The 27,128-nt window shown below is 34.8% G+C and overlaps 1 protein-coding gene across 2 annotated transcripts in view; it reads left to right on the forward strand.

The window, feature by feature from the left end:
* The window catches only part of PHF14 (PHD finger protein 14), a 158,776-nt gene that overhangs the window by 72,816 nt on the left and 58,832 nt on the right, over nucleotides 1–27,128 (forward strand). The window contains exon 17 of one of the 2 annotated variants that reach the window (XM_027911074.1): nucleotides 21,853–23,151. The exons of the other annotated variant lie outside the window; for it this stretch is intronic. Within the exon in view, the coding sequence (XP_027766875.1) occupies nucleotides 21,853–21,865 (13 nt within the window). The 3' untranslated portion in view covers nucleotides 21,866–23,151. Of the gene's footprint in view, nucleotides 1–21,852; nucleotides 23,152–27,128 lie in introns of those variants that run through there. 2 annotated transcript variants of the gene reach the window in all.

Raw genomic sequence — 27,128 nt, forward strand, 5'->3', positions numbered from 1 at the left:
TTTCAGAAGAATAATTTGATTCATAAGTATCTCCTAGGGGGTTTTTTGTGAGACCATAACTCCCCAATAGTTCCTTTTAGAACTTTACCATATTTAATAGAAACATAGTTAAAGAAGTATATTTCAGGTGGCTCAATATGTAATAGGTAAAGCTTACCCTTCGTGTTGTACCATACTCCAGAGTAAGTGGTTATACCACTGTACACAAAAAGTGCTTCTAACACAGTATTACTGTCTATTCTGCTTTGATGGAATAAAAATTAGGATGAATTGTGTAGGTAATTTTAATACATAGAACACGTGTTTAAATAAGAATCACAAGCTAATGTAGTTTAAAAACTTTTGAGAGAGAGCTTCTAATTGACTTACTTCTTTGCACCTTCTCAAAAAATTAACTAGTTCTCAACTGCTCCCATTAAAAAAAAATATACCTTCCGTTTTTAGCTTTAAGACATGCTTGGGTAGTATTTAGGAATATAGTATGTTACATAAAATTGGCATCTCAATCGTAGATTTGAGAAAAGCAGAGTAAAATTAAAACATAGGTTATGTTTGGGCCAAATTCAGGTTAAAGAAATATCTGAAAAACATTCGATTTCTTCGTCCCATGATTTAGAGCAAGCATGTTTTGTAGGCTTGTGTATTGAGTTTTTCTGGTGTATTGTCTGTTAAGTTAAAATTTTCCATTTCATTTGATTTGCAGCAACTGAAACAAAATTATGACTTCAGCATTACCGAGAGTGTAAAAAAATGAAGGTCATGTGTTTGAAACAATAGGGAATAGAATTTTTTGAAAATATAGATTTGAATGGTGGTTATAATGTATTCAAAATGTAAATCTGTGAAGCAAATCATTAAGTGTGTATGTAGTATTTATTTTTAGTGCATATGTTTACTAGGAAGTAAGCTAAATGTGAAAGTACATGTTTTTCCCAATATACTGTCACACTTTGCAAGGGAGTGTAATGTGCTGCACATACAGCCCCTGTATCAAGGCAGACCTAAAAGGGGAAGATGAGGAGTAAGAAAGAAGAAAACATATGCAGTGTCATATTTACTAAACAAAAGCTATTGAGTAAAACTGACTGTAAAATTTGGCATAACTTTGAATTATCCAGTCATACTATAAGTGAAAATCTTTAAACATCTGCAATTCTGGTGATACAAATGCATGTATCAGGCTTAGGCTGATAATTTATAAAGGATTGCATTCTTAGCTGCACACATTGGTCAGCTGTAATTCTATTCTTGACAGAATGTTTTTTCTAGACAGTCTCTTTTGAATCCTCTGGAAATTTGCTCTCAAGAAGTGTCATTCGCCATGTTTCCTTAATTGTATTTGTCTTGTGTAGGTTTGTCTTTGCATTTTTATTTCTTACATTTCCATACAGAGGGGCATGCCAAACTTAAAATTAAGGATTTCTTCCTTTGAAACTCGTCATGAGCTGAAGTTTATTGCAGAAGAAGCACATTAATTATTAATTACCTTAAATGCACTATAACAGAATTAACAGTCCATTATAGTGATGGAAAGCCTATGATTTACAGTAGAAGTTTAAGACCACTAATGTAGGGATTAATCACAAGGAAAATGTCAGTTAGTTAAGCAACAATTTGCAACAGTCTTATGTTTTATGGAGGATAACAAATGCATTATTTTATTGGAATGAACTAATAGAATGAAAGGAAACGTTAACATTCAGCAGTGTAGTTTATTTCTGCTATGTAATTTACAGGGATTAATTCAGTGAGTTAACTTTTCTAATTGCTTAAGTTACCTGTTAGATCGTTTTTTGCATCATTTACCTCATTGTATTGCCTTCTGAAAAAAGTTCCTTTTTTATGCTAGATAGCAGGATAGTATGTATAATGAGAAATGCACAGTTTTCCTCAGAGAGGACTTTATTCAAACTAAAGTACCTGTGTTGTAATGTATTTTACTGTAAAATACCACAGGTTTTTCATTTTCAGTAAATTCATATGCTAGGGAAGACATTCAAAAAAAGCTGTAGGCATTGTGAAGCTCTCTTGCCAAGTACCTAGAAATCAGGCAGTAAGAAGTCTGGTAATAAGATTTTTGCTGTTGTTGTTCAGGATTTCTCTAGAAGCAGATTGCTAGGTGTGTTTGCATCTGGGCTAGCCCACTACCTCAAGCTGCATGTGCCTGAAACATTTGAACTTGTACTGCAAAAAGCCCATGGCAGATTCTCGGGTTTTCTGTTAATTAGGCATCAGTCTATTTGCCTGGTACCTAATGGATTTCTTTAGTACATTTGTCTTTTATTTTCCTGAAATGAGACAGCAAAACCTGAATTGAAGCCCAGATTATTTGTTTCCCTTGACTGTTTTGCTGGTTAACTCTTATGGAAATTTAAACCATAGAAGAATATTCTAAAGAATAGAAGCTCAGGTCTTTGGATACTGATTTTGTGTTCTGTCTCTGATTTGATTCTTGATACCATATGGTCTTGAAGGAACTCTTAGAGGTAGCCTATGTAGGAGTGACCCAAAACTGAAATTTTGGAGTTACTGCAATGATTAAAAGACTTGTTTCCATTCAGTCAGGTTGGGAAATATGCACAGGACCATCTGATGTACTTTTTCTGTAAAGTTTAGCATTGAGCCTTTCTTTCGAAAAGGAGAGCAAAACTGCATGAACGGTTACCTGGCCTACTGTGGTTTCTGATCAAGTGCAGGTCCAGCAAAGGATGATTCCCTCCCCACCCCCCAAAAAAAGGATTTTTTTTGAATTTTTGGGGTACTTCATGGTGTTTCCTATTAATACACTATGAAGAATCTTTAAAGTATCTAGAACAGAGGAAAAATGCTTATTTGTCTCTCTTCAGTGTAATGAGAGTTCTAAAACCCTTTAGAGTATTATTGTGATATTTTACAAGGTTTATTAGTGTTCCTCTTAGCAGTGAATGGGGGGGGGGAAAAGTGTGAGCGTTCCCCAAGTATTTTCCTTCACATTATTTCTTGGACTGTTTAGTGATCTGTCAGTCAAACCTTCTTGAAGTTAAACATTAATCTTTTTAAGTTCTCTGTACTGGGCTTTAATCTATAGAACCTTTGTGAACAGTAGAAGTTTTTGAACTCTTCAGCTGTAAGTATCATTGTCAGAAGTTTTTAGTGTTGAAAAAGCTTCCGTACCCGTGTATATACTTTAGAAGTATATAACAAGATAACCACTTGTAAATAAGTGATTCTTTCTACAGGATTACTCTGTTTTCCACTAACAAGTAGTATTTTTACAGTTTTTGATTACTGAGTTTTTAATATTTAGTTATCCTTTTTTCTCCTTCAGTTACAGCTGCTTGATCAAGTATGTGCTGCAATCATGGGTTTGTACATTACAGCCTAAAACTGTGTGTTGCAGTTGTAATCTGTTCCCCAGACAGCTGTGTATTTCAGGATTTATTTATTATTTTTCTATTTGCCCTAGGAAATACATGCCTCAGAGACCTTTGCACCTCTTCTCTTTTTTATTTTATTTTTATTTTCTATAACTCCTAGGATTTATAATAATTTATAAAATAAAAAAAATATAACACCAGAGATCTTTGCTATAAGTAATGAGTGAGCTCTTTAGGTAAAGCAGTTGTTGAACAAGATACCTCTCCAGAAGATTAAAATTACTTAATGAAACAAGATGCAGAGAATTTGAAATGTCAGTATTTGTGATGGAAGAGGGAAGACTCATGACGTATCAAATTATTTCCCAGTCTAGTTACCATAGGTTATGACTGCAAAAATACCTCTCTTGATGGGGTCAGTACTTCTTATTTTTGTGGGCATTATTAAGAATTTTTCCTTGCAGCATCATAATTGCATCAAATAATTCGATTCAGTTGGCATTTGAATGTGTCAGATACTCCATCATTTTGGCCAAACTGCTTCATTCACTTTCATGCAGCAAGGTTATCACAGCAGAGCATTTCATAGTATAGCATACTCAGAAAACAATTGTTAAGTTCATTATCAATTCAGTTGGTTTGAATTGTTAAGCTGAGCAGTTGCTACAGAAGCCACAAGACTGAAATTTATAGTTATGAAATTTAGAATCTGAAAATGTTCATCTTCAGGGATTAAAATAATATTGTAGAAGATCTCAACAGGAGACAATGACCGTTTAAATACTGTGTTGCAGCATTAGTTTTGACTTGTAACAATTAGTGTCAGATGAGCATCCATGCAGTCAGTTTTCTGAATTAAATATGTCTCCACAGAACTGTAATGTAAATTATGGACTATTAGAATAAGAAGTCTTAATATGCAAAAGAGGGATTCTTACTGTTACACACTCATTTTTTCTCACGTTTGTCATTGCTGCCCACTACTTGTACAAGTCTTTGATCTGTAGTTACTTAGTCTGTGCAGAGTTTAGGTTGTAGGTGACCTGAAGTTTGAATAGCATAGACTTCATCTATGCTTTTCAAAACTAATTTTGTCTTGGAACAGTGTGAGTATGTTTGAGGGGTTTTTTAACATTAACAAAGAAGCCCATACATTAAAAGCAGTTAGAGATGCAGTGAGATTAAGGATTTCAAGTCACTTTTCTCAGCATTGAGCATATAGCACAAGTTTAGTTTAATAAATCAATGGAACAAAGTTGGGTACAATTGATTGCTAATTTGGGTCTAAATCAAGAATTTTGCAAAAGTTGTTATTACCTGAGAGGCTGTAGATAATCTATGTGTATACGGGATATTAATGGTCTTTTTAGCTTAATAGTACTATAGACTGAGATTTTGCAAAGTTGCTTACTGGAGAACATAAAAATGAAAAAGAAGAATAATAAAAACTCTCATCATAATGCCTCTTCAGCATTATATTTGGTAAAGATTTTTTTTCAGCATATGTTACAAGAGAAATCCAGCTTTAATATTGAACTTTATTTTGAGGTAGCTGAAATAATTTGCACATAATATCATCTAAATAGGTAATTTGAGAATTATGTCATTAATATCAATCTTTTTGTAGAATGTCTTTTTTGGGGGGGGAAAAGGAATAGATTTGCAGGTTTTATTTGGTTTTCCCATAATTCAGCATGATTTTGATGTCCACTGGATTTTGTCTACTGTCACTTGACTTATTTTAGTTCCCTCATGGTATCGTCATTGAAATTACAGATTGAATAATCTAGAGTCTAATATCTATTACTAAAGTAATTTTTTTCTGTATGCAAAATTTAGGAATTTGTAAAAGAGAATATTTTTTGTTTATTTTTCTGCCTTGTTATTTATTTTCTCTCTTTAGCATATTTTTTAATTTTTTGTGGGTGTTTTCTCAGTCACATTTTGATTTTAAATGTTTTTCATCTGTGCCATATCCAAGGCTGGATTCTGATTTTCCTTTGCCTTCAATTAATAAAACCGGATCTCCTTTACAACAGTTGAGACTGTTATTATTACTTGGACTTTGTGTGATTCCTTTACATTCTCATCTCAAGGAAGTTAAATTTTTGTATCTGATTTGCTTCAGGCCGTTTAAAATGCCAAAGGCAAGATTCTGTATTAAGACAGGAATTCGGTATCACTGAATGTTTCAGGTAGCACTTCATTACTTTATAACAACCTCATTCTTCTTCTTCTTGAAATTTTTTTTCTATACATTTACCCTTGAATGGATTTTTTAATAGTTGTTCTTTACCTGGAAGTTTCTTTTTTTTTAATTTTAATCTTGTCATTTGAAGAAATGTTTTTTGAAATTGTTGTCATGTGGAGGTGTGAAACATGCAATTGGAGAATATTGCCATGCTGTCTTGAATAAAATTACAGCTAAATTTTTAAGCCTGTCTCTGACTTCATCTGGAGGAAGGACTAGTAACTTCACTAATGTTTCTTTTCTCTTTTTCATATCACTGGTTGTAACAAAGCAAAGGTCAAGCATAAATTAATGTGCAGTTCTTTGATTAACTAGCTGAACTCATCCCATTCCCCCCATCTTCCTTACCAAATTGTCAGTTAAACTAAGTACAGTAATGTTATTGTATTGCATGTGTACTTACTGTTGAGGAATAGGAACACTAAATCCCTCTAATTTTGACTTTGAGATCTGATGTGATGCCATATTAGGGAAATAGTCAGTAAAGTGTAAGTTGTGATTGGAATATGGTGTGGTAACTGTCTTTTACCATTGCACATAAGCATAGTAATTATTCTAAATCACAGCATCACTTGCAGCTGGATAACCACTAAAATCACTGCACTGTGGTTTCCTGAAAATGCCACAATCCTTCAACTGCCAAATTAAACGCAAGGAGAACAACCATCAATAGTGCCTGCACAGTTATGTAGAGGGATGAGCCCTGAACCAAGTGAAAAGATGTTCTGGAAGAACAGTAACCTTTCCCATGATGTGCACATTTTCCATTACATTTCTGACACAAAATGCTGTGAAATGATTTAATGTTGACATTTTGTTTTGCTGACTTTTCCTTTTCATATTAAGTAGAACCAAAAGTTAAGTTAGGCAAGTAGAGGGAGGGTGGCAAGCATTTGAATTCTAATACAGAAACCTCTACTTTAAAGTCAAAAGCAAAGCTATTCTAGACATACATTGTTTATGGCATTGGATTGTACAGATTTTGAGGGAAAGAAAATGCACATATCTCCAGCATCAATATTGAACACCTTGCTCTGTAAGGTTAATTGATGTTGTTGCTTTGCAGTAATTGCATACCAAGTATGATAATTCAGTAAAGCATCCTTTCTAATTAGCAATCACAGAGATTTTGCACATCAGCTGTACAGCACAGCACACACAGTACACTTATTTCTGCTTGTCATTTTTTATGTATATTGCTGGAAATGATTGTAGAAGAGAGCAAAAGATGAGCAGACGTGGTAGAATGAAAGGTCAGCACTTGTCACTTGGTAAAGGACAAACTTTTATGGAGTGAGAAAACAGAAAGTGGCTCTCTGTTTATGTCATATAGGAGCTTGTCTGCATCTAAAGTAACACATGTAAGAGTACTTGGGCAAAAGAATCACTTGTCCAAAGTGTGGTTCATGCACCCTTTGGCAGCTTTCGATTTCGTGTTTCAGAACTGATGAAAAGCCTTTCTTGTTTCTAGCACAGCATACAATTTTATCGTTGGAAAACACAGCTTTTGCTTTTGTTTTCTTAAGGATGTATGACATTTTCTTGGCACCTAATTTACTTTATCCTTCTTCCGTCCAATTTCAATGTGTTGGATGATGGTTGATGTCATTGTAAGTAATTCTGTTTCCATGAGGGGGTATCTAAATATGAATAAAATGTTTTAGTTTGAAGTCACTGGAAATAAACATAGAGTTTTGGTTATACAGTAAGTTACTTGAAAGAAAAATTGCGTATGTTGTAACATATTTTCTATCACATTATTTAATGGTTGGTCAAGAAGGCATGCTGGCCTTGACAAATCCAAAATAATGTTACCTTCTGGGAAGAGGACCTCAGTTTGTTGTAATTTAAATATGTTTAGCTAAAAGTGGAACACTAGCAACTAACTTCCTCCTTTTCTTATAAACTAATGTGTACAATTGGGTTTTAAGGGTAGGATGTGTCTTAGAAAAACAGTGGCAACTGTATCAAAACTTCAGCATCCTACATATCTAAGGCAGTTTTGAGGAGGTTTTTTGTATTTTTGAGAGGAAACTGAAATGGTAGTGATGTCCAAAGGTAAAAATGGGACCAATACTTTAAAGTTGAAGCATTGCTCAGTTTTAGCCCCAGAAGACAGAAGTGAATACAAGTATTATTCAGTGATAGTAGTGAACTGATAGTTAACTTACAGAAGTCTAAAAAATAATGTTGTAATAAAGGATAAAATAATTGTAAAAATCCTAATGGCGGTAACCTAAACAATGGAATTTGTTGGCATTTTTCTGACCATAATATGTAAGCAATAATTTCAGAGCTGTTTCTTACAAAGGACTATTAAAAATGAAATAGATGTTATGAAATTGTTTTGGCAGCCTTTAGCTGTTTGCTAACAATTTAATACAGCAATAAAAGCTAGCAATAGCAGCACCAAAATTGCATAGCAGAAACTTGATTATAATTTGGTAAGAAAATATTGTATAGATTAAAGTGCACACTTCAGTGTAAACTGTGGCCAGGATTTATTCTTGGGTTTAAAAATCTCATAAATTTGAATAGCTTTTTAAAGTGTTCTTGTTACTAAAAGTCAGGGACAAATTATGCCTGGTGCTGATGTTGCTATCTAGGGAAATAGAGGAGAGGAGTTAAATCTTCTATTCTGTAAGTATGGCTGTATTAAGCCTTCCCAGGCCTCAAAATGGATGTCTCTTTGAACCTTGTGACATGGACTTCTTATTTCAGTATTCCCGTCTCTGCTCCATTATCCAGGTGAATAAAAACATAAAAGTGAATGGATGGGACTCGTGCCTCTATTTTTGCACCCAATAGAGAGCATGTTCATTAGCACAACCAAATGTGAGCACAGACTTGTGGTTTATGCCTGGTAAACTGCAAATAAAATTTAAAAAGTTGTCTTTAAATTGTGTCTTCATGAAATTGTGAAGTCCATTAAAATTGTCAATTTGACTGTCGTTTCCTTTGTAGTGTTATTTTTGAGGTAGCAGAGTCTTTGTGTATTTCTGAACTGTCTGTCCTTCTGTATAAGAACTCAGATTACATAAGGAGGTTTGCAGAAGAATTTTCTGGAAGTGAAATATAATTTATAAATGCTTATTGAACTTGGTATTAAGTAGGTGGAAAAGAATTTATAGCTGGGGTAATTGGAAAGAATCTGTGCAAGTCCAGAGCAATTTTTATTTGAGAATATCAACTGATTTTGATACATTTAGGATATTTAGGTTATATTTCTATTTAAATTACTTGTATTTTTAAAAGAGTTTTGAGACAGGTGAAAATATGGAAATGCTGCTCAAGACAGAGATTTTAGGAAACTGAGAAAAGGAGACAAAAGGAGGACTAAATAGGCAGAGAAGAATGTAATGAGTAATTAACAGAGGAAAAATCAGTTTTCAAATTCTGTAAACCTTGAAGTAGAGAACAAAGATCTGAAATTTCATGTGAAAGCTGAAAGAGATCCAGTCTTGAAACTGCTGGGGACATAACTTCCTGGCAGTATATATTCTGCATTAGCATTTCATGATGCAAGAACTGAGAGGAGGAAAAAATGAAGTTATTTAAGGATGAGGCAAAATGTGACCAAAAAATCAGCACTTAAAAAAAACAGTTTATGTTTGAAGGTGTTCAGAAAGAATAACAAACAAGATTCTTTAACAAGATGAGAAATTGTGACAGGCATAGCGTTATTTATGGAGCTGTTTGCTTCAGAATTGAAGACCCATTTTTAATAAATGACAAGAGAACAGTGCAACTCTTAGATTTTTCTGGCTTGATGAAGACTGTAACTGCCAGCGAAGGAGTGTGGGGAGACGTTAAGAAAAGCACTTGAGGAAAAAATCCTTAAAATGTCCTTTTAAAAGCAAATGTAATATCTGTTATGATTTTAATTTTGCATGAGTAAAATCAGTAGTGCTAATTTTCGTAGTCCAATTGTGTGATGTGTATCAGTCCAGTAATATTTGATATAAGTTTTTCAATGTTTTGCAGAAAATGTGCAACTACCGGTATGTAAAAAGTGTGAAAACAGCAGTTTATTATCTGAAAATGCAGAGCAGATGAAAAGAGGAAAAATAAAAGTCTTACTTCATCATAGTAAAAATTGTTTAAATTTACATAAAAACAGCCTATTGTCTGCTGGTACCTACTGACAGTTCTTTTAATAACACTTGCTGTGAAAAAGAGATAAGAAAACCAGCGGGCTTTTAAAACTCCTGTGGTAATCTTAGTTTTTCACATTAAAGAACAATAAGTAAACTGCAGGACTTTAATTTTCCTTAATTTTGAAACGCTTGTCTAAATCATTTCTGCTTTTATTAGAAACAGAATCACAGAATAATTGAGATTAGAAAAGACCTCTAGAGCTGGTCTGTCCCAGCCCCCTAACTCAGATAGGGCATGTTACTCAGGGCAGTTGATTGGGTTTTGAGTATCTCCAAGGATGGAGTTTTTGCAACCTCTTAGGCAGCTTGTTCTGTTGTTTGTTCCTCCTCAGAGTAAAAAAAAAAAAAAAATTCTTATGTTTAAAATTTCCTGTTTAAAATTTCAGGTTTTGCCTGTTGCCTCTTGTCCTTTCACTTGACACCCCTAAGGAGTTTAGCTCTCTTTTCTTCCCCCATCAGGGGGAAGAATGAAAAGATTCCCAGTGAACCCTCTCTTCTCCAGACTAAATAATCTCAGCCTGCCTAGCCTCATCTTATATGAGAGATACTCCAGTCACTTAATCATCTTCATAGTCCCTTTGCTGGACTCTCTCCAGTAACTCCATTATGCCTTTTTGTACTGAGGAGCTCAGAATTGGACACAGTGTTTCAGGTGTGGCTTCACCTGAAGTGAAAGGAGAAAGTGTATTTATTGTTCATAAAAGTAAACCATTAAATAAAAAATCTTCTGTTGTGTATAACAGGCAAAATTTGGTTTGTTATATAGGGAGTCATTGAGAACACTACTTAAGGATGAGAAGGTAATTTTGCTTATTAAATCCGTATCTTGGGAAAGTTATGTCATAGTTGTAGTTTAAAAGATAAATTCATTGAGCAGCATACTGGAGAACTATCATGCTAATGCTTACAGTTTTCCACTGAAAGTTGTATCTCCTAGGGGAAGGCTCCACTATGTAAGTTCAGATGAGATATCCACAGTTCCAATCCCTTCTTCTGTTTTCTTTGAAAAGTACCTTTTTCAAATGCACTTCTTAAATCACTGCTCTAAATTATCACTCCAACCATATCATTCAGGGGTCACCTGTCGAATTGCATTAAAAGAGCTGCATCATCTAACCTAGCAGCGCACTGAGACACACAAAAACTCCCAAAACTCAACCTTTAAAGGGCTCATTGCCAATTCCTGTAAACCCCAGAAAATAACTAATAACATCAAAGCTAAAACTTGACACTTTTTCTTAGCTACAAAGAAGGAGTTAGGAGTTAAAAGTGCTAGGAGAGAAGGCCCAATGGTGTTGCACTAGAGGGATGAGGCCCCTTCTGAGGGACAGAGAACATAAGGGCAGAAGGATTGTCAGTCTGTAGGTTTTCCTTCTGGTGCATGGTGGGGTACCCAAAGAGTAGGGTAGTGGATGCAGTTTTTACAGATGCTAAGAGTTAAGATGCCCACCACCTTCATTTTAAGAAGAAGTGGGAACACATCTGCTTGCTTTCTATGGAGTGATGGAAGAGTACTAAGAGTAAGGTTTTTTCTTCTTCAGATCGTAGTACCTTGAAGATCTGATCCAAACAGTTTGTACAGAGTTAACCGTTAATTTCTAAGCTATACCAAAACTATTGTGGCCTCTTTTTCACACTGTAGGTAGTAGCTGCTGTCTCTCTATAGGCTGTTGATAAGTATATCTGTGTGCACACACGTGTTTGTATTTGGAGTGGTCAGTGTAAGTGGTAGTTAACAGTATTAGGCGTGTCCCATGTTCCTGTCTACTGTCACTTCATAGAATGATAGAACATCCTGGGTTGGAAGGAACGCACAAGGATCATCAAAAGTTTTCTGGTAAAATTTTTAAACTGAGATTTGGGCAGGTGTATTGCCTTGCACAGGTGTCCCCCACCACATACCTTTAAGATGAAAAGTAAATCAAAGTCTTTGATCAGTAAATTGAATTTTGGCAAAGACCTCCCTTTCTTTCCCAAGAACAGAGAAGAAATATATCCATGTCAATTTGATGAAATCTGGAAAATTGGAAACCTTGAAGGTTACTGTGAAAGGAATAGTTTCCTCATAACTATCAGAGTGATGGTACAACAGTTTTTAGATCTTTTGTTGTTGTGCTTCGAGTGTGCTGTGAGCCATCTGGGTATGCTTATCCCTGCACTTGGAGTTACTACAGGACTTGCAAGGAAAAGAAATGTGGATCGAGAAGAAAGATCTCAAGGGTGGTATTTCAGATGTCTATGCATCCCTTTAAGATACAAAAATCTGTAATACAAGGATGCCAAATAGAAGAAGACCGATTCTGCTGGTTTTTTTTTACTGATTAATCAAAACCTTAGTCAGTCTACTAACTGAACAAAAAAGTATTTATTTAAAAAGAGAAGTTTGAATGGCAAGCATTAAAGAAAAAAATAAACAATGCTAAAGCATAATTGGCATTACTTAGATAGTTATAGTTCCAATGTATTTATTTTGCGCTCTTAGAAGCTCTTTATTCTAAATGCAGAAAAATGTTGGGTATGACTTTACCAATCAAATATACACTGATGAGTAACTCTCTTTAAACAAGGGACTTTTGGCTGAAATTCCATGTTTTAAGTTTTTATATATTTTCTTTGATGCTACATACTGTCTTTCATCTATCTTGACCTGTTAATCAAAAAATAGATAAAATAGTCAAGGCCTTATTTGGAATATTTTCATTTTCCTCCATTCACCAAAAATCAGTAGGAAAGGAGAGATTTTAGAAATCAGCCATGGATTCAAGCACTTGTCAATTTTCTGAAATCAAGTTCTTTAACTTCTTTGTATCCATAATTTTTACATTTTGTCTCCCTATCATTCTGTGGGTTAATAGATTCACGTTCTGTGCTCTTCTGTAGCAGAAAAAATTGTGAAAAGGAATATGGGGGGAGAACAAGGGCATTTTAGAATGACTGCGACCATTAATAAGGCAAAAGGGTAAATCTACTCTGTAGTTCCAAAGTGGTGGAAGAATTTCATTTTTTTCCCCCAAATTCCAGTTCCGAAGACAGAAATTTATATAAATGCATTGTTTAAAATGCACTTATGTCTGCTTTTAGTTGATTTTAAAAGTTTTTTCATTTCTTCCTGTACTGTACTGTACTGTGGAACATAAGTGCCCAATGACAGCAGTAACAAAAGTGTAGGAAACAGGTAAAATTGAATATTGAATATCAAATCGAACAATTTTATTCACCTTATACCCAGCATGGTATAGGGTGAGACATCAGTTCTCCCAGCTGATACCTGTTGCTTTAGGTTTGTTTCATGTAGATTTTGCTGCCAAAATATAATATTTTAAGAATGAGTATTACAAACGAATTATTATTTTCCTATCTAGAAGGGTTGCTTCATCTTTTGATTCACTTGAAAGAAATCACGCTTCATGCTTCAGCTGCATGAGGTTGTTGACGTACCTGTCAGAAGTAATATTCAAGAGTACAGTTGCATGGTAATGACACTGCGAAAAATCTGGAAAATCTTTCACTTCCACTTTTGTCATGATGAAATAATTTTCTTGAGGGTCCTTTTTTATATTATTTGAGAAAAATCTTAAGCATGTTACCTTTTTTAGTTCTTTTGGAAGTGATTTAATTAATACTTAGTAAGGAGTTTCACAAATAGAGCATCTTCTTAGTACACTCTTATAAAACTTTTGGCATTGTCTTAAATATAATTAATTAACAGATTTTTTGTATGTAATACAGCTTATTTTTGTAATTGCTTTAAGATTTATTTATGGTGTCTGAATTTTGTTTGCATCCATACATTCAACCATGGCATAGAACAACCATGTTTTAACAACTGTTGTTCTAAGTGCATTGTCTAAGTAGTCCTCTTCAGAAGTGCTATGCAGTGCTTTTTTATATAGCTTAATTATAATGTAATGTAGATGTATCCATTGTTTACTCATACTGGTTAACTTTTGGCTTCATTTGAAAAAACTATTACTAAATATTGCATGCTTCAGGACTAGTTGGAAAGAAAGTCATAATTCCCTTTTTTGTGTACTTCAGATTTATTCTGTTCTTACTCCATTTCCACTTAGGGATATGTTTGTTTGTTTGTTTGTTTTTTAAAGTTTAAAAATGAAGACTGAAAATGAATTATGAAATTGTAGTGGAATATATGAAGTGTTTGCCTTATTAGTTAAGTAAATATATTTTGAAACACATCTTTCCAGCCTTTCTGCATCTGTCAGTCAATTTGAATAACTTTATGGCCCTTAAAAAAAAAGGTCCAGTGTTAAGATGCTTATTTGAAAATACAGGGATGTGTATGTACTGTGCAAGTAAATGTATTACATTTTCCATACGTTTTGGTTTTTTTTATTTGTAAGCACATCTGGGAACTTTTTACTTACTCTGTTTCATGTATAAAGTTGTTTATAATAATAATGGCCAGTCTTCGCGAACGAAGAACCAGGGAAGGTCTTTCCACCTTCCAGCCTGCGCATTGGATTTTTTAGGTGAGACACAGTGTGTGCGGAACTGAGCCCACCCTTTAATCCTGAGGTTCATCTGCCGGGGCCAGGCGAGCTTGGACGGTGGCAGCGAGGTCCTCAGGACGTAGATGGATTGCCTTACAGGGCTAACAAGCTCCATCTGCCCAGGGAGTGTCCTAACCGGGAATCGAACCCGGGTCTTGGCGGTGACAGTGCCGTGTCCTTAACCACTAGACCACCAGGGGCTCCCAAAGTTGTTTATTGTGGAGTTGTAAATATAAATAAATAATACTAGTTTTCATGGGGGGGAGGGGTTGATGGCTACAAATACACTTTAGATACACTCACAGTTATAAAACCTATGCATATAACTTTTTCTGGCTTTTTCTCGGTGAAATGTTTATAATATCTAGGTTTCAGTAGAATATGAAATCACCTTTTAATCAAATAAATAGGCCTTTATTGTGACTACCATTGAATTTTAAGATAACATTAGGGGCACAATATTTTACTACTTGTGCGCAATGAGAATGTTTATAAATCATTCTTGGACACCTCTTAGAAATACGCTACTGGCTTTTATGTACAGTCAGATACTGTACATTCGCTGGGAAGCGAATTTCTTATTCCTTGGAACTGACAGAAATCTAGTACTGAGCCAGGCACTGGGCATCACAGGGTTTTAGTCAACATTGTGGCTTCCCATCCTGACCACAGGAATTGGACTTACTTTTTGATACCTGAAATGAAAGCTTTTGAATATCAAGAACATATTATCATAACTTCTTGTTTGCTCCCATGCAGCTGAGTCCTGAGTGCCGCTGAGCTCACTGCACAGTTCCTTGTACTGAAAACACATTGCTAATGTTTCTTCTGAACCTAGTAAGCTGCAGGTTGTGACTTTGAGCCCATGTGGTTGGTGGTCATGAGTAAAGAGAGTTTGACAGTGCTGTCTGTGTAACTGCCATTTTGGAGGGTTGTGGGTAGCACCTCAATCCCCCTCGCATCGTCTTTCCCAGACTAACCAAGGCCAGCTCCCTCAGCCTTTCCTTGTAGGTTACGTGCTGCAAACCTCTCCCACCTAGCCAATTAGGTGGGACTCTGTTTTCTCATCTCTCTTGAACTGGATGGCCTGAAATGGCTTATGGCATTTTAAGCAGTGTTATTAGCTCTGAGTAGAGAGGATTAATAACCTCCCTTGATTTGCTGGTCCTGCTTTCATTCAATTACACATCGTTTGACATCAACCCCAACGTCCTTTTAGCAGATCTGAAAGCAACTCAGCCAGTTGCTTCTCAGTCTGCACTGGTGCATGGAGTTATCCCCCCTCCATGGAAAATTTCATTCTGCTTCTTGATGAGCTTCATGAATTTTGACTCATTATGATGATTTTTTACGAACTCTGTCAGCCTCAGAATCCATCCTGTGGTACTTTGTCTGTTACTGGACACCATATAGATCCCAAGCTATTCACTGGGGCTCTTTGAATCCAGCTGACTTTCAGTCCATTTATCCAACCTTCTTTTTAACTTCATAGGGAAAATGCTGTACTAGACTGTTTGAAAAGCCTTATGCTGAACACATTATGAAATGTTACCACCATTGCTCTTCCCTTTTTCACAGAGCAAATCGTTCATCATGGTTATTTCAAACATGACCAATTCTTGTCTCATCTACCCTTATTAAATCTTTGCTAAGTGCTCTGAGTTACTTTCTTGTCCTTTGTGTGTTGAAACTTAGACAGTGGAGTGAAATTTAGATTTTTCTGTCAGAAGTCATCAATCCCCACTGATAAAGAGCCAGGCCACAAAAATTACTTCATCTACTTTTCTGTAAAAAATAAACAAAATTGTTATAATAGTAATATATAACAAACAGCTTTAGGCTTTATTTTACATACTGAAATGGAAAAAAAGCATACTTCCCACCATTTTTTTTATTTCAAAACACTCCTCTATTCAGACTTTTTATTTCAAGTCAATCTTACAATGTAATTTATTGTATTATGCAACTGCTAATTTAAATATTTCTTACAGTATATCCTATAAATAGTAGTAATAACAATAATAATTTTTTTGTCTTTGAAGAAAGTTTAGATTTTTTTTCCAGTAAAGTATTTGATCTGAAAGATTAATGGTATGTTAATATATTTATATAGTACTTCTGAAGGAGTACACAGTTCTCACAGTAACAGAAACAGTTACAGAGTAACAGTAGTCATAATATAAATTGTAAATATTTTTATTGAGTTTATGCTCTTGACTTTAATGGTATATTAGGTCTTAATTGCACACTGTTTATGCAAGAGGTAATTTTACTGCAAATATATTCTGGAACAATTACTGCCAACAGAATCCAAAACCCTTTTAGCCTGCTTTGGCATCAGGCAGAAAACAAGTGGTTGGTACTGAGGGTCAGTTGTGGTTTCTCTGAAAGTGTTTCTGCAGACATGTCTGGCATGCACTCTGCTTCTACCTGAATGTTCTGCTGATATAGATACCTCAAAACTCCTAAAACTTTGAAGTATATGGATTAGACATAAAAAGTGAAATACCAGCAGAACTCGTATCATCTCCTGTGATACAAAAAGGTCAGAAGTTAGTGAAGGACTGGTAGTTGATTTTTAGCTCAATTTTTCTTTGCTAGTTAGGTTATCATAGGAAAACTCACAGTTATGTCTAACCCAACAAGGCATGTTTTGTTGGTCAAGCACGTTTTGTGTGTGTAGGCAGCCTGAGAATAAAGCTGGGTGAGTAAAAGCCAACTTAGTTGACCTGCCAGCTACGTATTGCTGGCAACATCTATTGCCACATCCTGATTCAGCTGTCGTTTCATTGGCATATAATGATGATTACAGTATTCATCAATACTCCTCTCAAGCCTTTGTAAACTCCTCCTTTATATCTTTTCCCTGCCATCCCCTACCATGTATTGTGCTGTTTAAAATTAGCTTTAATTGTGAAGTTCCTAGTGGTACACCTATTTGCTGCTGAAACTGTGTTTACCAAATTTGTATGGGAAGGTACGATTTCATGTGTATCACATCCATGTTTATAAATTATTATATTCATTTTGCACTGAAAATAAGTACAATCTTTTACAGTGTAGATTACATGATATTATGAAGTTGGGATTGAGAATTAGTTTAGTACTACCATATGATCTTGTTACACAAACTTTTAATTTATTATTTTCAGTTAAAAATAATAATAACAATGATAAAAATAATGTTCTATGACCTGTTTTCCTAACTACAAAATGTTCTAGCAGATACAAGATTCGTTTGAATTCGTGGGTTAGCATTCAGTCGAGTATATTTTTTTCTTACAGTGAGTACAGAGATTAAACTTGAAAATGTGCTCCTCGTGCTCATTCAGAATAATAGCAGGAGGAAGGAAGAGTTTTGCTTTAAGTGGAAAAGGATAGTCACTCCTTGCACTTACATGCTGAATCAGATAGAGACAGCTGCAGAAGGAAGATATGCATTGCAAAACACAGATCAATTGGAATCGGTCCCATCCAAATGAAATTACATCACTCAATAACCTTCCTTTCAAGTAATTGAAATCTTCTGGCCCAAATTTCTCTTGTCAAGTTACTGAGTTTTGCCAGTAACTAAAGTGTCTTGAAATTGCTTCAATAGCATCAGGGACCTTGTTGTGACAAGGTCTGTAAATGCAGTCTTTTAAAAGAGAAAGCTGGGTTTCATGTAGAGAATTGAGCGTATTGACTGAATATTTTTTCATGGTTTCTCAGAAGCTTGTATTCACAAAGACAGTGTAGAATGAAGGAAAATGACATATCCGATACAAAAGATTAAATAAAATATTGATAGCACATATGTGAAATGGTTCATTTGGTAATAAAAGCGTCATTTTCCTTTGAAGCAGTTTGAAGATGTGTTCTTGTTTTGAAGTGGGCAGAGAAGTACTTGGAGAACAGAATTCTGTAAATCCACACGGTCAATATGTTTATGCACTGACCAGCTCCAAATGTTGCTATTTATGCTCCAGTGTGCCAGCTATTAAAATGAAGTGGAGTTTTTGTATTCCAGTGATGCCTCAGATGCTGTGATATTTTGTCCTGCAGATAACTTTTTTACAGGCTAATCTGTGTGTATATTACCAGATATAAATCTGTAATGATTCAGAAAGCATTTATTAATATTTATAACTTAATCAATACTGAGGAGAATTGAAGTAATTAATAATGGCTAGAAAACATTGCTTACCGTTGTTTTGGAGGTTTGGTATGGGGGTTTTTTCCCTCCAAAGAGCTCTGGATCTTGCATCCACTTAGTAGAGCTGTTGGATACAGATTAATTTCTGAGACCAAGAGGTGTACCTTGAGCAGCCTGAATTTTAAAAATGCATATTACTTATATCACCTTATATCATATCATACTGCATATCTCACAGATGGTTTGGAGTTTACTGCCGATACGGTTCCTTGCCTTCTAAAATTGGTCTTTGTCAGCACTTCTCTAATTAAATAGCTCAATTTTCCCCCTCCTTCATTATCATCTTACCTCATTAAAGATTTTCACAAGTACATTTTTAGGCTTAACAGACTTGACCTGGTGGGAGAATCGTAATGTTTTCAGAATTGGTAAGATATGCTGAAGCAGCTCCTTGCATTCAGATCTTTGAAGTTAAACTGACTTTACATTGTGGTTGCAAATGTATTTTAATTATACCCAGTTAGCAGCCAGAAATATTGTTCTCACAGTAGGTATTTAACCTAATGAAGGCAAGTATTAAAATGGCTAAAAAAGAACAAGGATCAAAACTACTGACATAAGCACTATGATTGGCTACAATTTGCACTTTTCAATACCTGTTACACAAATGAAGAGGGTCTTTGGCAATTCCAGTAGAAAGTATTGAAATTATTTGTTGGGTTTCTTGTCCTGTAAAGTCCTTTGAAAAGGAAATCTGCATATATTCTTAAGACACCCACCCGTTACATAATGTTTACTTAACTGTGGAAGTGGACAGCCACTTGTGGTTGGGGAGGAAAGTGAGAGAGATTGGTGTTTTTCCCTCTCTTCATACCAAAACTTGAAGGAAAATGCTTTTATAATTATTTTTGCCCTGAACTGAAGGAGAGCTGGGAAAAAACAACTCTTCTAAACAACCAAATATGCAATTGAGAACCTCCCTGTTGAAAGCATCTGAGACTCATTATCTGTGATGTTTTTTTCTAATATTCATTGCACCTGCTGATGAGAGAGGAAAGCTGTTCAGTTTTGCCCTTCATCCTTATTTCAAATTTTTGTGTTCGTTAAATCTTTTTCCTAAGTGAGGCTGAAAATACAAGTTCAGATGTTGCAACTCTGGGTAATTCAGTCAGTAGAAATTTGAATGGATATTCAGGAATGGGAACAGTTCTTTGAACTAGGAAAGGTTGGCGAATGATATGTAGGGATGGGAGAAGGGCAGAAGCAGAGACTACAAGAGGAGAAATGTCATCAGTGTAGGAGGTCTGAGGATAGTAGTCAGTTATCAGATGAGTTTGAGGTTACAAGCTTAAAAAAACCCATTGTATCTATCCATTCATATTCCTTGTCTTTTATCAATCTTCTTTTTAAAACTGTGTTTAAACAAAGTCAGTAGTGATTCCTTAATTAATAATACTTCAAACATGATAGGGGTGAAGATAACCCTAGATTGTGTAAAATAAATAATGTCAAGCTAAATTTTAAATAGAGTAGGAATGGAAAAATTGTGCAACCACTTAAAAAATAATTTATCTTTAATATATAAGTAAATAATATAATAGCCTTTAAAATTTCTTAATATATTGTAACCAATAAAAATGCAATACAAAGAAATATTCTAGGAATCACTAGTGCAGGTATAGGTTACTTACACTTTCTGCTTGATGCCTGTGTTCTTACAGCCTTACCTAAAGTACTGCAAAATATTATGATCTTTGCTTTGCTTGGTAGTTACAAGTTTCCTCCGAGAATCTTGTTTGTACTTTATTACTTTAATTTGTGAGGCTATTGTTAAAAATTAAATTATTAATTTTTTAGTTCATCTGTGAAGTTAGTTTCCTATATAAAAATGTTTATATAAATATTTTTAATAAAATTATATAGATTTATGTCTATGATAATAAGTACATGTACATATACTACATGTGTGTGTATATATATGCACGTACTAATTCATTTTAGAAACAGAAATGAAACCTTGTATTTAAGGTATAGGTCGCTGTATTCTTGTCCAAACCTTGGTAGCCCAGATGTGACAGCCTGTTGCATTCTGATGACCTGACTCAAATAGTACAGCTACTGACACTGCTGCTGAGAGGGTAGAGGTGGCTCAGAGACCTTGAGCTTATCTGGAATTGTTTCTGATGCTACCCTTCAGCTTTCTGGACTTCAGTGTGCACCCATGTCAACCTCACCCACTCAGAGGTGATCAGAACAAAACTAGTTGCACTCACCAGGGGAAGGGGACACCTGATTAAAAATTTTAATCATGTCCCAGTCCAGGACACCCTATTTAAAATCTTAATCATATCCCAAGTAAGAGATGAAGTGAGAATTGGGAGTGGATTTACACATCATACTTCCTTGCTGTTCCTGTAATTCTTAGACTCATAATCCTTACACTCAAAATTAAAATTATATTGCAAAGAACTGTTGATGGAACATGTGGCGTCACTATGGCTCCTTTTCATCAGACTGTTCTATTTTATGAAACTATGACAGCAGTTTAGAATTCCTTTTTATTTAAAATTCTATTTAAATATATTTTAAAGTAGAAAAAAACCTCACCAAATGTGGTGGTAGAGCCTTTATATAGGTCTTTCTTTGAAAATGTGTGTGCTTAAAGACAACATGGATTTTTTCCTACTTAAAATTTCACAATGCTGTAAGTTCCATAAATTTGCCATATGGCAAGTAGTTTTAAGGAGTTTAAATGTAGAGAAACGTCACTTTAAAATTGTATTCATTTAAAAAAAAAATTCTTAAAAAGAATGTGTGCCACAAGTGTCAGAAGACAGGAAATATGAGTAGGAAAAGAAACAACTGTAAAAACTTGAGAATTATTGGCTAAAAGGCATTTCTTCAGAAGTGACTGGACCTTTCTATGTACTGAATTATTACAATCCATTATGAAAGAAGTCCTCCCTTACTTAATGCTTCCTAAATTTTAAGACTTTTTTCTTTCAAATGCTATTCTATAAAATAAGCATTTTTTAAGGTTGTAACACAGTACCCATGTTGTTTATGCTTGTAGTCAATCCCACAGCCGCATTTCTGGGGATTTCAAATGTAAGGAAAATGCTGGCTTCACAATCAAGCCTATTTGTATTAAGTTGTTGGTTTTATGATTTAAAAAAAAAAAAAAAAAAGAAAATTCTCTTTCTTATGATGGACTTCATTCTTTGAGCTGTATTAAGAAAAAATTAGAAGGATGCTATACTTAATTCAGTTTAATGTTTTGACACTTGGAGACTTGAAAAGTTTGATATGGCTGTCTAACTATTTGGATCTGAGCATACACATTGCTTAAATTTAGTGTGATGTTAAAATGTTTCATAAGACAGAGCAGAGTTGCTATGATCTTTCAATGTTAATATTTTTTTCTTATCACTTTACTGTGTAGATACCCTTCATGAGACACAACTCTGCCACAACTCATCCTCGGAGGCAATCGTGGAAACCTTTTATAATATGATTTTTAAATGTGGATAAAGCTCTCAATAGAGTACCTAAAGTAAAGGAGAACAGCTACCTTGTCTCAACTATAACCTTATTATGACAAAATGTTCAGTTTGCTTGTCAGGCTCGGATAGAATGTAACTGATTGGTTTGTTATTTGGACTGACAAGGTAGTTAATTTGCCTGTGTGTTTTTGCACTAATCAGGAACATTTTGTATGTGCATCATTGAAAAATCACGGATAAATGTCTTGTCAGGATTGTCCTATTAAGTAATGTCTTTTTCCCCTGTGCTTCGTTGGCAAATGATGTTATACAATGCTTGGATTCACTGAAGAGTGACAGAAGCCTGTGGGACTTTAATATTGCGTGTTCCTCTATGATGATCCTGAAATAAGCAACGGTTTGCTGTCCACCTGCCGCTCTACTTATATACAGTTTAATAAGAACGTTTCTATATAGAACACCGTGTTGTACATAGACATTACTGTAAAAAAGATTGTTTCCTAAAAAAAAAGAATAAATGTTCGTTGATAATGAGACCTGTAAAACACTTGAGACTTCCTACTCTGAAGGAATAGATTTGCCATGGAAAAAATTGATTTTATGCTTATTAGAATGAACTAATTGTTTCTGACTCCAGACACTTGAGTGAATAGAACTATATCTATATTGCTGTCTAAAAAAATTTTGAGAAAAAGAAAATATGAATATATGAAGACGTTTGTTTTGTTTGGCTTACTTCTCTGACAGTGTTCAGGACAAGCTTATGTCCTCCCAATACAAATACAAAATTGTTTTGTAAGTTGGGAAGGGAATGAAGAACTGATCACAAAGCATGACAGCTGAGATCTTCGTATCCGTCCGTATATATCCTTGTAGATGCACACACAGCATTTTGCTCTACGAATGATACAGATCCAGTTCTTAAATCTACAGTATCAGTGTGTTGATATCTTCATTGTTTTCATCTTGAACTTGCTCAGAAAAATTTTGCTCAAATACAATCACACTTGTAACTTTATGATCTATAATCTTTGAATTTCTTGAGATATGGTGGTTTTTGTCATCTATCAAGGCACGTTTCCATTTGGAGATATTTTTTAAACTTAAAAAAGAAATTAAATGCTGTAATAAGTAATAGGAGAAATATATGAATTTATGTATACTTATCTACAAGTCATATCTTACCAGGGCATTTCATGTTTGAATATTATATTAAATAAAATTAACCTGATGTCTAACACGTTGTTTTATTTTAAAAAGGGGGTGGGAGAATCTCAGAGTAAGATTTTTGTCTGAACTATCGGAAATGCTTACCATTCTGTATTGGCAAGGCATACAGAGACACTTAGAAATAAAGAAATTTGCGGTAGGAAACATGAATGCAGGAATTTGATCTTTAAGGATCCATGAATCCTTTTTAGGAAGAAAAACCTGAACTTTATTGACCACTTGTGCAGGATTCTGAAAGTAGAAAGTGATGTCCAAGTGCTGTGTAAGCAAGGGAGAAAAAAAAGGGTGTTTGACCATATACCATACTGAGTTTAGGGAAAAAAAATGAAAAAGAGTAATGTTTACTGTGATTTATGATTGTTTATTAAACTAACACAGTCTAGATATTATGAGTAGGAGAGAATGATAAATATAGCTTATCTTGGCTTTAGAAAGACTTTGAAAATACTTTTGTGTGTGACATTCTTTTAAATCAGTTAGCGAGACATTCTGCTAATTAATTTGCTTTTAAATATGTAGGTGATTAGAAAAGTAAACTAGCTACTATGGGCTCACCGACAAATGATACCTAACTCAGTGACTTCCATTCAAGCTCTCCTGGATTTAGTATTATTATATTTTTGTTAATTTTTGCTTTAGTGTATTAGGTACTGTAATAAAGGGTTTGGTTACATTTGCGGGTGATGACAGACAGTATGATGTGAGGGACTGCAGTGTTAGAATTAAAAAGGAAATTTTAACAAAGCATTCAGAAAAAGCATGCAGTACGGTAAGGGAAAAGGCTGTTGAGTGCATGATTATGATATATCTTCAAAAAAAGGAAAGCATGGGGGACTCTCAATCACAAACCACATGGTCGTACCTGAGATGTACAAAGAAAGATGCTATATTTAACTCCTTAAAGTACTCCCCCTGATTATTCAGAAGACCAGTATGTCACACTTGGAAAAGCCTCAGACAGCGTATTATGTCCACTTTGGCAAATAGAGAAGATCCAAAGCATACTGAATTGGTCGATAAGAAGGCCACAGGAGACGTAAATGAATAAAAAAACGTAATCAGTTTAATTTAGAGAAGGCTGGGGATTCTGTGTTCAAAAAGCCAAAATACAAAGATGAAGAAGACAGAAGTTGTTGCAGGGGAAAAAAGTAGTTCTTAAAATCTAGTCAGACCTTAAATAAGTTAAATTGTAGCATGATGATTTAGACAATAGAAAGTTATTTTCTAACAATAATTACCATGGAGATTTTATTAGGGAAGTTGACTAATCTCTGCTTTTGGAGAATTTTAAGGACACACTAATGTGTGTTAAATACTTTTTTGAGTATTGTTGATACTGTCCTGGGCTTTCTTGATATCCTGCTGTATTTTTTCATGTTTGTTCCCTAGTACAGCTTGCTTGTTTTGTTTCTTTCTTGGTCCTTTCTTTTGACATTAGTTTAGTCCCTGCCCCGCTTCCCCCTTCTCTCTCTCTCTCTCTCATGAGTCATGTTCCTCATATACCTCTCCCTTTTTCTAGAAAGCCAGATGTTAACACTTGATGTTTCACTCTTTGAAAGATGTTTGATGGCAGTATTCAAAACTCTAATGGACTTCTCTAGTATTTCACAAACAGTACACCATTCAGTAGAGTTAATAGCTTGAACACCTGAGAGTGGCACTATAGGTGCAATCGTGTATTACGTCTAGAATGTACTTCAGAAAAATGAATGCAGCATTTGCTAGTAGCTTTCTTAAATTTTACACTTTTCAATTTGTCAAGGGACATATTTGGTGTCTATAATTGGTGTAGCATTACCTTAAAGCATGTCTTGGAGGCATTGTCTGCCTCCAGATGATCAGTTTAAACATTAAAATACTGTAAGTAGAAGTTCTGTACAGTAGCTGTATATTAACAGAAACAAACACATTTGAAATAGTATTTATATAATTACATTTCCCTTCTATATGTGGGCCATTAATGAATTTCACAAAATAATTTATTAAAGCCATGTGTTGTATTATTTTGAAGTACTGTGAGAGAGAGAAGTGAACACTTCTTGCTGAAAGGAAGCTGTTCACATACAGGTATAGTAAATAAAGTTTCTTTGTAGTGTTCTTAGAATTACTGTGTACATGTAAATTGAAGTTTCACAAAGCAAATTGTTTGTGGACTATTCAGAAAAAATCTGGATAACATAGAAATGCCACATAATGATAGCCCTTTCAGATTCTTCCTTACCCATAAATAATCAGTGTTAAGTTTTTGGATATGAGGGGTTATTTGTTTGTTTTAGTATTAAAATCATGAGTTAAATCAGTTAGAAGAGGTGGCAGTTTTGGGTCTAGCATGATAAATTTAGCTACACAAATGTTTGCCAGATTAATGCTTATTTTCGTTTTCTGATTTGTGGTATAATTGATTGACGCTATTTGTTTTTATTAATGCCCTTGAGATGGGACAGAAATTTAAGTAACTTGGAGATAATACAGTTTCCCATATCCAAAACCATATAGGTACCTTATCATGAAACTGCTGTTAGCTGAAGGTCAGTAAGCTCATCATACTCTGTCAGGCTGCATGTCCATCTTGTGCATTCACTGTCTTCATCAGGAATAGGTAGATATAAAACCCAGAAATAATAATCATCCCTCAGTTGATATATTCTCTCCTTTTGGCAGTAGCCATGCCCCTCTCTATTCCAGATGTAACAGAAGGGAATAACAGTCTGCTCTCTCCTCTAAGATTATAAACTACAGAAGTCAGAGACTTAACATTTTGTGCTTGCATTGTGACCTAATTACTGAGTATTATTTTTACTTACTGTTACTGTGGTATAATGCTTATACCAGAAAGAGTATTTCATTTACCTAAATCAAAATTATGAAAATATTAGAAACCAGAAAGGTGTAGGTTGGAAGGAGCCTCTGGAGGACATCTGTTCCAGCCACCCACTCAACGCAGGACTGACTGCAAAGCTAGATCTAACTTTGAAATTAGATGAAGTTCCTTAGAGTTGTATGGGGTTGAATTTTTAACATCTTTGAAGACAGAGAGCCTTTTAGGACAACCAGTACTTGGGTATGAAGAGGCTCTGTAGTTGGGGTATATACTGTTTTATAATCAACATTTTATGCTTGTGCAGACATGTAAGAATTTTATTGCTAAAATGCTTCACACTCCTGGTAATAAAGTCACCTAAAGTTTGTCTGGCATATATGAGAAGACTTCTAAATATCCTGGTTTCTTAAAACTCTTCTGTAGAACAGAAACTGCAAGATGACCATCCATTTTTAGTTGTTACGTCACTTACATGCAGGGGAAAAAGTATAGCAATCAGGAAGAGGAAAACCAGCTTTTCCAGTTTTAATAGGGTTTTATTATTTTGACAATTTTTTGCCTAAAAACAAGAGTATTTTAGAGTCTAAATACATTACTGCATCAGTTCTGGTTTGTGCTTGGGCTACGACATACCACAGGAAAATGAAAGCAATTTGTGCTGGAATTCACAGGGCTGAATTGAAGAATTTTGGTGTAGAGTGGTAGGGTAAGATACAAAGTTGTATCTTCACTTATTTTCATGTTGTTTCAAGAGATGTCAGAAGCGAAAACTGAGAAGAAAGTTATCCACGTATTCCATAATGAAAAACTACTATAGTTCTGGGCTGCTCCCTCAGTAAGTAGAATAAATGTACTTTTTGGAGAGTGCTAAACAATGCACTAAATAGATGTTTATACGATTATTTCACAATTAGATATTTAATTTCACTGTTTAAATACAGTTTGGGAAAGTGCTGTCTTTGACATGACGTGTAAGAGTCATCCTGTCACCCAGAATTTATCACTCCTGTGGTCTGGTTGCAGTTAAGGTATCACAGGAGCACTCCTCACCCACTCCAGGCCAAAGTCAGTCATTTTGGTTCCAGAGGTTAAATTCACTTGAGCTACATCCATTTACTCTGGGGTTTGGAGAATGCCTACATGCTCATTTCCTTTGAATATACG

This window comes from Empidonax traillii, unplaced genomic scaffold (genome assembly GCF_003031625.1).
Source record: "Empidonax traillii isolate 1590-97213 ecotype Southwest subspecies unplaced genomic scaffold, ASM303162v1 scaffold30:size3273891, whole genome shotgun sequence".
In the NCBI taxonomy this organism is placed as follows: Eukaryota; Metazoa; Chordata; class Aves; order Passeriformes; family Tyrannidae; genus Empidonax; species Empidonax traillii.